This window comes from Oratosquilla oratoria, chromosome 17 (genome assembly GCF_046742065.1).
Source record: "Oratosquilla oratoria isolate Oo_2021 chromosome 17, ASM4674206v1, whole genome shotgun sequence".
Classification (NCBI taxonomy): Eukaryota; Metazoa; Arthropoda; class Malacostraca; order Stomatopoda; family Squillidae; genus Oratosquilla; species Oratosquilla oratoria.
This window is the reverse complement of record NC_134793.1, coordinates 27,516,949-27,529,619: the sequence shown is the minus strand read 5'-3', so window position 1 is coordinate 27,529,619 and position 12,671 is coordinate 27,516,949. Positions and strand designations below refer to the sequence as shown.

The window sequence follows — 12,671 nt, the reverse complement described above, 5'->3', positions numbered from 1 at the left end:
CATAGGAAGAGAGGTAAGTGGAGGAAAAAAGTACAAGAGAACAATAAAATTGAATTTAGAGGTATAATAGAACAGCAGATGAAAGAACAAACTAAGGACACAGCTATTAAAGTGACGAGGGAGAAGGAGAATATAGTAAAAGACTTAGCGGATAAAAAGAAATGTATAATTATATTAGGGATGGAAGAGAAGTATAATCCAAATAGGACTACAAGAATAAAGTAGGAAAAGGAAAAAGTAAATAAGATATTAGAAATAGTTCAAGAAAATGAACCAGAAACAGGGAACAAATAGAATATATAGACTAGAGAAATACAATACAGGTACGAACAGACCAATTAAGATAAATTCAGGTCACAAACAATAGCAGAGAATATCTTAGCAAAAACAGGGAAACTAGCAGACAGGGATCAATATAAATAGGTATGGATAAAAAGAGAAATGAATAAAGAGGAAAGAGAGGATGAGAAAACAAAAAGACTAGAAGCTAAGGAAAACAGAAAACACAATGGAAGTAGCAGGAAATTAAAAGTGTCTTACACAAATATAGATGGCTTAATAACAGGCTTGAACGATTACCTGAAGGAAAAAGAACCGGGCATAATGGGAATTGTAGAGACAAAATTGAAAGGTCCACTACTACCCAACAGTGTAGAACCTGGTGCACATTATTATTGGGTTAGAAACAGAAAGGTAAAACAAGAGGGTGGAGTTATGTTCCTGACTAAGAAGGATATAAATGTGAAGAATGTCACATATGGAAAGAATAGAGATGATTATGATGGAAGTGGAGGACAAGGATGGGAGGAGCAGGAAGATTGTAGTAAATTATGTGCCTCCTAAAACGGCTTCATGGGAAAAAGAACACAAAAATATGTTAGAGGACGCCAAGTCTCTTACTGTATTCTACTTTTCTCTCATCACTTTAATAACTGCGTCCTTTGTTCTTTCATCTGTTGTGTCACTACATCTTTAAATACAATTTTGTTGTTCTCTTGGACTTTTTTCATACCCTGTACTTCTTTTGCTATGGACTCTTTATTCTCTTTATTATCATTTAATCCCTCATTCACTTTTTTCACTTCTTTTAACTTTCTTTTTAATTCTTCTATTTCTTTAGTTAGGTTTTGGTTCTCCTTCTTTAGTTCTTCCAATTTATCAACTCTTTCCGTAATATGTGTAAGTTGGCTGAACCTAACCTTCCAATGTCTTCTCATTTTCTCTAGTTTTTCTTCTAGAGTTGCTAATTGGGGGAGGTTGGCATGTATTGGGTGGCTAAATGAGTACAAAGTTCACAAGAGTAAGAGTTAATATATTTGGTTATACACTGACAACAAAATGCGTGCACGCGCCAACAAGGCTGCTCAATACTAGTCACAATCACCACTTTGCGCAGAAAAAAAAAAAATTGTCCTTTTCAGTCTCCATTCTTTTTTATTTATTTTTTTCTATTTGCTTCATTTCTAGGTTCCTTTTCTCTCTTTTTCTTCATCGCTCATTTTTTTTATCTAAACATTTTTTGTAATGTTCACTATTTGCTAGTTGTGTTCTAGATAGTACTTCTGCTATCATTTGGGACCTAAGTTTTATTTTCAATAGCCTGCATTGTTTAACTTTTAAGTATTTTCCCATTCTATGCAATTCCTCAATTTCTTTGCCCATATCCTGTCCTTCTTGTATCTCTTTCAGAATTGCTTTAACAATCTCTTTCTCCTCTTTTTCTCTCTGATATTTAGGTACATCATGTTTCTCTTTAATACCATAAACTACAGTGCACTTTTTTATCCACTGTGTCTCTGACCAAATTTCCTTTTTCCTTAATTACTTTAATTACTGTTTCTTTGGAATTTTCCTTCACTATTACTTTGAAAGATGATTTTTTTATTTTCTTGTTCCACTTTCCGTTGTTTCTTTATCTCTTGGAGATCAGTTTCTTTGACCGTCTCCCCAATTTTCTTGGTCACTGCCTGTGTTTACTCGTTCTTTTATTTTTTTAAGGCCTCCTTTTTGTTTATATCCTCATTTTTCATTCTTTCATTCTCTCCCTTGATCATATTCAGTTCGTCAAGCTCCCAGTTGGTCTCCTCATTTGCTTTTTTAGTTGAGCTATTTCACTATACATCGCCCTGTGCTTGCTTTTCAGTTCAATCATTTCATCTAACAAATTATTTATCTCCCTGTTTTTCACAATATTTTTATACTTAGGTTCTCTATCCATTTCTATCCCTCTACCCATAAGTCCACCTTCTCTTGGATCACATGTTGGACTAGTGACTGACAGCTATTTCCCTTCCAGAAGAGAGCTCAGAGCTCATGTACAACTGTTCTATGGGTAATGCTGTGACCTTACATGCACACACACCCCCAACTCCCTGCCCATGAAAGTTGGAGTAACAACTTGCAGCACAGTGATACTGAAATTGTTTCAGCCCTGGATGGGATTCAAACCTGGACCACTGTAGTGATGGTCGGGAACTCTACCATTGTGCCATGAGTGTGTGCATTTTACCTAGTGGTACCTAGTTGTATTATACGGGAGGGGAGCTATGCTCAAAGTGACCCGTCTTTATATCTTTCAGCATCAAGTTTGTTCTTAAATTCTTGAATATTATTTGCACACACTGTTGCCTTATCTAATTTATTCCAGATATCCACCACTGTGTGTGCATGCTTAATGACATGCTGGCAAGTTACAGAACCACGAACTAGAGGCAAATGGACAGTTTGATGAGAAGAACTAGAAGCCTCCCTGTTTGCAAAGGCATCAACCAAACCCCACCTCTGCAAGGGGGGTCCAGAAACTCACTGTCTACTATTACTTCCTACCAACCTACCTCCCCACCTTTTTTTATTATTATCATTATTATTATTATTTATTTTATTATTATTTTTTTCACAAGAAATCAGCACATCAGCATCTACCCTTCCATACCATTACCTTTTAGCTGGAGATAGAAACCAGCCCAGGCTCATATACATCCCACATGTGCAAAAACCTGTTAATCACTCACATATCCATCAAGTGCAACACATGCTTTACTGGGTCCATCTCACATACACCACACTTGCCAACACAAACTAGTACACAAAGAAATAGAGCTGCAGCCATCACACATGAATACAGACAGCAAAAACTATTCACGCACAAAAACACACTTTTAAACTTACTACAAGTAAACATTAATGGTATAAAAAACATGCAGAGATGTTTCAGTTCCTACATAAATGCAACATACACATAGCACTTATACAGAAAAGTATACTAATACCACAATCCACGATACACAATAGTGGAAGACAACATCCAACACAAAGGTGGACTTAACATTAATAAAGAACAACATACCTTTTTCCAACAAAACAAAACAAACTAAACAAACACTAACAGAAAATACAGCAGAAACAATCACAGTCTGAACAAGGATAAAGAAAATTCATATGACATATAAAAGATATAATTGAGATAGACATATAAAATAACAAGACATGGCTAACAAGCTACTTAGCTGGCAGACAAAACAACCAAATTTCTAGGACTAAAAGACTGTACAATAGTCTCTCCAAAGGAGCAATATTTTCAACTGGGTTGTTCAAGCTCCATAAGTGATATCCCAATACTAGATCCAGAACACAACACCAAAGTACTCAGCTACACAGGTGACCTGGTGATATTGTCATCAGTATAACATTTACAAAATAGCTGCTAAGAATACCCAAGCTAACTTAAGAGCTAGTACAATGGCTTACAAAAACAGAAGGGAGGCCCCTCTTCAAAAAATCATCAGTAGTATTGTACACTCCAGATAACCATGAATTAAAGAAACATCCAATATTGAAACTGAATGGCTAAACCCTTCTACCGGAGAAGAGCCCAAAATCCTGGGTCTCTCTTTTGATACCTACATGACCTGCCAACACATCAAAGATCTGGCAGTGAAAATAAAAAAAAATTACATACATACATACATGATATACATATACCAAGGGCATTTTTTCCCTTGCAAGGGAGGTAGCCAAAGTCAAAAGGCATAAATCCACTCCCACCTATTTCATCCCTCACACACTCCACTCCCATTCATCACCCCTGCCTCCCTCTTTTCTTGGCTCCTCCTATATGATGGGTTATCCCTGCATCTCACCCATTGCCCTGGGTCAGAAGCAATTCAGCAAGACATAGCACATCCACAGCAAGACTGCTTCATTTAATCTGCCACCCACCTCTCTGTCCCCTCAAGCAGAAAAAGAAGATGGGGAGAAATCCCTTTAGGCTGCATCTAAATACTATTCACATAATAACTACTCCCTAACCCCCCATCCCCATCCACCCCCTTCCATGCATCACAGCATCATCCATACACAACCATTCTCCACTCACCCCTATCTTCTGTCTTTTCCATTCCTTCCTCAACAGACATCCCCCCTCTTTTTCAATGCCCTTTTTACCCTATCCATCCATCTCATCCTTGGTTGCCCTCTCATGTTCACTTCATCCACTTCTGCCATCCACACTTCTTTTACTAATCTTTCTTCAATCATCCTTTCCAGGTGCCTAAACCATCCCAATACTCTTATGTCAACCCTATCTCCCAACTCCTTTTCACCCCCTCTCTCCTCCTCACCTCATTTCTCACTCTTTCTAGCCTAGTAACCCCTACCATACTTTTCAGATATTTCATCACAAACACATTTAAACTCTTCCTATCTTATGTTCCATGTTTCTGCCCCATTCAGTTCTCTCAGTTCAATTACCCCTTCATACAATCTCCTCTTAACATCCATTTCCAAATGTCTATTTCTCATTACAATTTTAATCCCCCAAGGCATTTACTTGTTCTCTCAATCTACATTCTACTTCCACCTTCACTCATCCCTTTCCCACCACATTTGCCCCCAAGTATCTAAAGCTATCCACTTCCTCCAGCCTCTCTCCCTTAATACTTGCTTTCAATTTGCTGCCATCCTTTTTTTTTGTTTTTTTTGAAAAAAAAAAAAAAAAAAAAAAAAAAAAAAAAAAAAAAAAAAAAAAAAAAATTGACAGCAAAATAAAACCCTAATCATAGTGTATGAACAATTTTTAAGAACCACAATCAACCATACTCTCACAACTTGGTTAAAAGAGTGAAACACTAATAATAATGAACACCTATCTATATACCAAGAGCCTTTTCCCATAATGAGGGAGATAGTGAAGTCAAAGCCACATGCCTATTTCCAACCACCACCCTTTCCTCACTCTTATCTTAGCTCCTCTTGGATGATGGGTCATCTCTGTATCCTGCCCACTGCCCTGGGTCAGAAGCAATGTAGCAAGACACAGTACATACAAAGGAAGGCTGCTTCACTTAATTGGCAATCCCCCCTCTGTCCCCTCATGCAGAAAAAGAGAAGACATAGAGAAATCCCTTCAGTCTGCATCAAAATACCATTCACACATAAGCACCCCCTACCCACCTATCCCCCACTCATCCCTTGCATAACATTATCATCAATACACAGCAACTCTCCATTCATCCCTATCTTCTGCCTTCTCCCTTCCTTTCTCAAGAGACATTCCCCTCTTGCTCAATGCTCCTTTTGTCCTTGGTTGTCCCTTCAAATTCACTCCCCCCACCTCTGCCTTCCACACCTCTCTTACTAATCTTTCTTTGCTCATTCTTCCCATATGTCTAAACCATCCCAATATTCTTTCATCACCTCTATTTGGCATCATCTTTTCCACTCCCACTCTCCTCCTCACCTCTTCATTTCTCACTCCATCCAACTTTGTAAACCATATGATACTTCTAAGATATTTCATCTCAAACACATTCAAACTTTTCCTCTCTGCTGCTTCTCTTAGATTCCAAATCTCTGCCTCGTACAATGCCATTGGCACAATCACCCCTTCATACAATCTCCTCTTTGCATCCATTCCCAGACACCTATTTCTTGTAATACTTTTTAATCCCCCAAGCCATTTACTTGCATCTCTCAATCTACAATTTACTTCTACCTCCACTCCTCCCTTTCCTACCTCATACGACCCCAAATAGCTATCTACTTCCTTCAACCTCTCTCCTTTAAGACTTGCTGCCATCCTCTCCCCTTGTACATCTCATCACTTACTTTTACCCACATTTACATTCAATCTTCTCCTATTGCATGCCTTCCCATCACTAACTCCATTAATGCCTCCTCAGACCCTGCCACAAATGCAGTGTCATCAGCAAACAACAACTGGCTCACCTCCCACTTTTCTCCATTTTCTTCCACTGTCTCCAGTCCCCTACCCATTACCCTTGACTTTACCTCCCATACTATCCCATCCATATACACAGTGAACAACCATGGTGACATGACACATCCCTGATGTTAGTCTCACCTCTACCTCAAATCACTTGCTCTCTCCATTTCCTATTCTAACTCAGGCTCTACTACTCTCAAAAAAACTCTTGACTGCCCTTAAAAGCTTTCCCCCAATCCCATATATATGCAAAACTTTCCATAGTACCTTTCTGTCTAACCGGTCATAAGCCTTTTCTAAATCCATAAAGCCCCCCCCCCCAAAAAAAAAAAATCCTTACCCTTTTCTCACATATCTGCCTTCCCACAAAAATCTGATCCTAACAACTCCTACCTTTGCTAAACCTACAGTTTCTCACCAATGATGCCCTCAGTTCCTCTCCTAATCCTCTCAATTAAAACCCATGTGTTCCCAACTAAACTCAACAAACTGATTCCTCTGAAACTACTACATTCACATTTTCCCCTTTTCCCTTGTAAAATGGAACTATATAGGCACTCCTCCAGTCCTCTGTCATTCCACCCCCCTTAGACACTTATTGAACAACATCACTAGACAGTCCACTATTCTGTACCTTCCTTCTTCAGACACTCTGCATGACACCCATCTAACTCAGGTGCCTTACCTGTTTTCTTACCTGAACACTTACATGAATAAAAATCCTCCCTATATAATATCACATGAAAATGTAGGTACACAGTTCTATGCAAGAGGCCTCAACCATATCCACTATTCTCAATACATCAAACAAGCACAACCAACTGAACAAATCAATGAATGGAAAAAAAAAACTTAATGCTCAAACATCAACAGCCTTTCACTTACACTGCTTAACACATCCACACCAATACACTTTCACATTCAGATCACAAAACTATCACTCCAAGGCCAACCACCAAACACACTTCTTCATCAAACTCCTCCAGATATTAGCCTTACAGAAAAATATCTCCCATGACTACATTTTGGTCACCTTCCAGCATTAAGATAATACCAACACAGAATAGGCACCTTGTGCTGCCCCATATATGCCACACCCAGACAACAATAAAATATTTCTGCCTTGAGTGACCTGCAGGCCAACCCAGTGGTTGTTGCCAGTTATCTGGGAGCCATGGGTCTCCTGCAAAACTGACCTGGAGCAACGAATTGACTGACAGACAGTCTTTCTTGTGGCGAGGCATAGCATGTAGTGTCTTTTATCAGTCCAGTGATTTGTTGATCTTTAGTGAGGGGTGATGACCTGAACATAGACATACTAATGTCATTCTTGGCTGTCTTGAAAGTCTTTTCTTTACAGGACCTATTTCTGGGTGAGTTTGGTGAATTAATTAATTTAGTATTTTTTGAGAAGTGTGTGTTTAGTGATCTGTGTGTGCATTTACCTTTGTATGGATGTATTGTGGGGTGTATGGGGTAGATTGTTTAAGATCTTGACCACAAGCTCTTATGGCTTCATGTATTCAATCTAACCATCTTTTCCTTTGTCTATCCTTTGCTTTGAGAACATGTACTTTCAACCATTCTCAAAACATAAGTTAACAACTTCACTGGCCTGTTCTTTGTCTTTTCATCTCATCTCTATCCCACTCCAGTCATGAATCCTATCATTCCTTGCTTTTATAATATCTCATAATTCTATGCAAAGGCCTCAAACATCTTCACTGCCTCTTCCAAGCCTCACTTCAGTACATACATGTGGAACAATTACTGCTTCTTATATTCCTTTCATTGCTTCCACTGATATCCTTTTGTTCCTTCATACTACTCGCAGAGAACACCTACCCTCTCTACACACTCACTATAGAGCCAATCTCTTCTTCCAGTCTTCCACTTTCACAAGACAAAATATAGGCTAAGCAATCCCTCATTAAATTACTTTTTAAGTCTACAAATTTGAGCTAAGATTGGACCAGTGACATGTACCTGCCTGTGGTGGTCCTGCAAAATGGACAGCCGAATGAATCATCTCCCTGCTGCCCATTTTCTAAACCTGTTAAACTTCTCTATCTGGAGTTAGCCCCAAGGGGCTGACACTTGGTATCCAGACTTGGCCCAAGATCTATTAATTTGAACTATATTTCTTCCACCTTCTCACATGGAGAGCAGACATCTGGCAATTGCTATCCTACTACCACTATTCTCAGTCAACTACATAGAAACAATTCTGTAATGATACAACTTAAACAACAATTATACCTGTGGTACAGACATCATCTTGTAGCTCATCTATCTATAGATGAGCTACAGTCTCTAGCAATATTCTGAAGGCAATTGAGCTAAAGAAAGTTGATTCTTTACATGAATTTCCTGAGTTTGAAAATAACTGTTTTATAGACAGCACTGAAAACTTGAGGAAAATTATTCCAAAGTAATTTTGATACTGCCCAAACCTTCAGGCTCATCATATCAAGAGTGGTATTCACTCTTTTACCTTCTAAAATTTCTTCAACCTCAGTACTGTGTATCTTGTAGTTTAATTTTTTGTACTCTGTTAGGGCCAGTAGCCTTCTATCCCACAAGAGTTCAAATATATACTTAAGAACTGGGGATGGCTGAGGAGCACCAGCCTCTTTAGCCAAATCTTTGCAGTACTCCCACTGATCAACACGTAAACAGTGATAATGTCTTCGTTCCCAACCATTTTTCTGACGCACCTGTAAATCTTTCTCTAACCAAGCAAGCATGTCTGGTGAAGATGGTAACTGCACTTTGCCTGTTATTACTGAAAGAAAATATTGAACCTGAAAAAATAAAGAAAAAAGATTGTAAGTTGAAATAAATCACTTAAGTTTATGATTCATAATACATGATATTATACAAATTTAATAAGAATGGAAAACTTAATAGCCAATATCACTAGTGAGAACAAAAGGGAAATAAACACCATAGAAAAGCAATACACATGGCATACAAACACTCACCAACATTACAAACAATAGCTATTCACACAACACTATACCTGAAAGCTGGAAGCATGGGAAAATTATCACTATCTCCACTCCCCCCCCCCAAAAAAAAAAAAAAAGTTCCAGCATCACACAGCCCAACCACACTTCTCTGCTCCTCCTCCAAAGTCATAGAACACCTCATACCCCTTTGCTGAATCACAACATGGTTTTAGACCACTACACTCCACATTCTTCTGATAAACCTCGTACTAAGATTTATAAGGAAGATGGATGGAGTGAACATGAGGGGGCAACCAAGGATGAGATGGATGGGGTAAAAGGAGCATTAGGAAATAGGGGAATGTCTGTTGAGAAATGAAGGGTGAAGGCAGAAGACAGGGGTGAGTGGAGAATGGTTACCCGGTATGTATTGATGAGACTGTGATGCATGACAGGGAATGGGTGGGGGATGGGGGGAGTAAGTGTTAATGGTATTTTGACACAACCCAAAGGGACTTCTCTCTATCTTTTTTTCTGCATGCAGGGGGTCACTGATTAAATGAAGCAGCCTTGCTGTGGATGTGCTGTGTCTTGCTATATTGTTTCTGACTCAGGGCATGGGCAAGATGCAAGGATGACCCATCACCCAGGAGGAGCCAAAATAAAAGGGAGGGAAGGGGTGAATGGGAGTGGAGTATGTGGGGATGGAATGGGTGGGAGTGGATTTTATGCATTTATTTTTTGGCTACTTCCCTTGTAAGGGGGAAAAAGCCATTGGTATAAGTATCTATTTAATTCAGATAAGTCCTCACACAGAACACTTCTTATAATATTAGACATTAGTAAAGCTTTCAATGCCATCCCCCATCACAATCTCACACACACAGTATAATGGAATTTGGAAAGAGTAGAAACAGAATATAAAAAGATTACAGAATTGGGGAGAAAAAAAAAAAAACTATGAAAAGATCTTGGAGTGATGGTTAGAAAGGACATAAAACCAGATAAGCATATAAATAAGATGTTTGGAGAAACCTACAACTTATTGAGAGCAATCAAAGTGGCATTTACTTATATGGACGAAGAAATGATAAGGAAAATACTAACTACACTAATAAGACCAAAACTTGAGTACGCAGCATCACTTTGGACACCCAGTACCAAAAAGAATATTAAGAAACTAGAAAGATTACAAAGAGCGACAACCAAATTAGCACCGACACTCGCCGAACTAACATATGAGCAAAGACTATCCAAATTGAACCTACCAACTCTGCAACAAAGAAGAGAAAGAGGAGATTTGCTAACTATCTACAGAATAATGAAAGGAATGGAAGTTTTAGACAGGAACGACCTATTAGTGTGGGAAAACGGTAAAACAAGAGGACACGGAAAAAACTTGAAAAAGGATAGTTATAGAAAAAACTTGAAAAGGAACAGTTTCCCACACAGAGCGATAAATACATGGAACAAATTAGACAATAAAACAGTATGTGCTATCACTATACAAGATTTTAAGATAAAACTTGATGCGGAGAGATACAAAGACGGGTCACCACGAGCATAGCTCACCTGCCGTATATTACGACTAGGTAAATACACACATCAGTTGAAGTGACAGCGAAGTTTGGAACTCCAGGAAAAATTCAAGTTCCGTTGATCTCAACAATGAGGAAGTACCTTTGTTGTATCAGTAGGAAAGGGGAAAGCTTGTGGTGTGGTGGGAAGGTGAAGAAAAAGGAGAAAGGGAGGGATGACTGAGGAAAATGGAAAGAAATGAGGAAGGGGACGAATGATCCCTGGACATTAGAAGGGGTGTCAACAAAAGGAGGGCAGAACACACAGATGAGGTAGAACAGAGGAGCAGAGGTGTCAAAAGCAGAAATATAGATAATAGCAGCTCAATGGAAAGAGAAGATAACTGCTTTTATGGATTTAATGAGGGAGATGACCTCTGCTGACTAGTAAATCTAGAGGAGAAACTAAAGAAAAATGAATGAAGCATGGGAGGTTAGGTTTAACCAATTAACACTAGTTACCCAAAGAGTTGATAAACTGGAAGAACTAAAGAAGGAGAATCAAAACCTAAAGAAATAGAAGAATTAAAAAGATAGTTAAAAGAGGTAAAAGATGAGAATGGGGAAGTAAAGAATAATAATAAAGAGAATAAACAGTCCATACCAAAAGAAGCACAGGGTTGGAGAAAAGTCCAAGAGAACAACAAAATTGTATTTTGAGATATAGTGACACATCAGATGAAAGAACAAACCAAGGACACAGCTACTAAAGTGATGAGAGAGAAGGAGAATATAGTAAGAGACTTAGTGGACAAAAAAGAAATGAATAATTATATTGGGGATGGAAGAAAAGCATAATCCAAATAGGACTACAAGAGTAAAAGAGAAGGAAAAGGTAAATAAGATATTAGAAGCAGTTCAAGAGGATGAACAAGAAACAGGGAAAGAAATTGAAGAAATATATAGACTAGGGAAATATAATACAGGTAAAACCAGACCAATTAAGATAAAATTCAGGTTACAAACGACAGCAGAAAATATCTTAGCAAAAACAGGGAAACTAGCAGACAGTGAACAATATAAACAGGTTCCTCATTGTTTCTATATTTAGTATTTTCCTTAACCCATTGTGTTAGGGTGTATTCAATGGTCAAACTTAATGTGTTTCTATTCAAGGCTAATAGATGTAAAGAAAAAGATGGATGGGCTGATTGTGCATTTCTAAACCTAAAAAAAGCTTTTGATAAGGTGTCAAATAAGAAATTGCTAAAGAAATTAGACACTGCAGGAGGAATACAGGGCAAACTGCTGAAGTGGATGGAAGACTTCTTGCATGAAAGAAAAATGAGAATGGTGATAAGAGACAAACACACTAATTGGGATGAAGTGATTAGTGGAGTTCCACAAGGAACAGTTCTGGCCCCAATAATGTTTGCTATATATATTAATGATATGGATAAAGAAATTGAAAGTTATATGAGCTTTTTTGCGGACAATGTAAAATTTTTGAAAAAAGTGAACACTGTAGAAGATAGTGAGCCACTACAGAGTGATCTCAATAAAGTACAGGAATGGAGTAGGAAGTGGAAGATAGAATTCAATATCAAGAGTAGTATAATGGAATTTGGAAGAAGAGGAAAAAAAAAAAGAATAGTGGGATCATATAGATTGGGAGAGGAAGAAATTAAAAAAGTAGAAAATGAGAAGGACCTGAGAGTCCTTATTATGAATAATATGTCCCCTGAGACACATATAAAAAAATTTTTTTTGGAGAAACTTATAATTCAATAAGAACAATCAAAGTGACATTTACATACCTGGATGAAGAAATGGTGAAGAAAATACTGGTCACTTTGATAAGACCAAGATTGGAGTATGCAGAGACAACTTGGTCATTGAGTACAAAAAAAAAAGGATAACAAAACTTGAAAGAATACAAAGAGCAATTACAAAATTGGCACCAACACTCTCAGAACTATC

At 38.0% G+C, this 12,671-nt stretch overlaps 1 protein-coding gene across 1 annotated transcript in view; it reads right to left on the bottom strand.

Annotated features, from left to right (window-relative positions):
* Nucleotides 1–6,521: 6,521 nt before the first annotated feature.
* LOC143034553 (uncharacterized) overlaps nt 6,522–12,671 on the bottom strand; it is a 56,525-nt gene continuing 50,375 nt past the window's right edge. Inside the window, exon 8 of the mRNA XM_076200765.1 lies at nt 6,522–9,027. Within this exon, the coding sequence (XP_076056880.1) occupies nt 8,581–9,027 (447 nt within the window). The 3' untranslated portion in view covers nt 6,522–8,580. The remainder of the gene's footprint in view (nt 9,028–12,671) is intronic.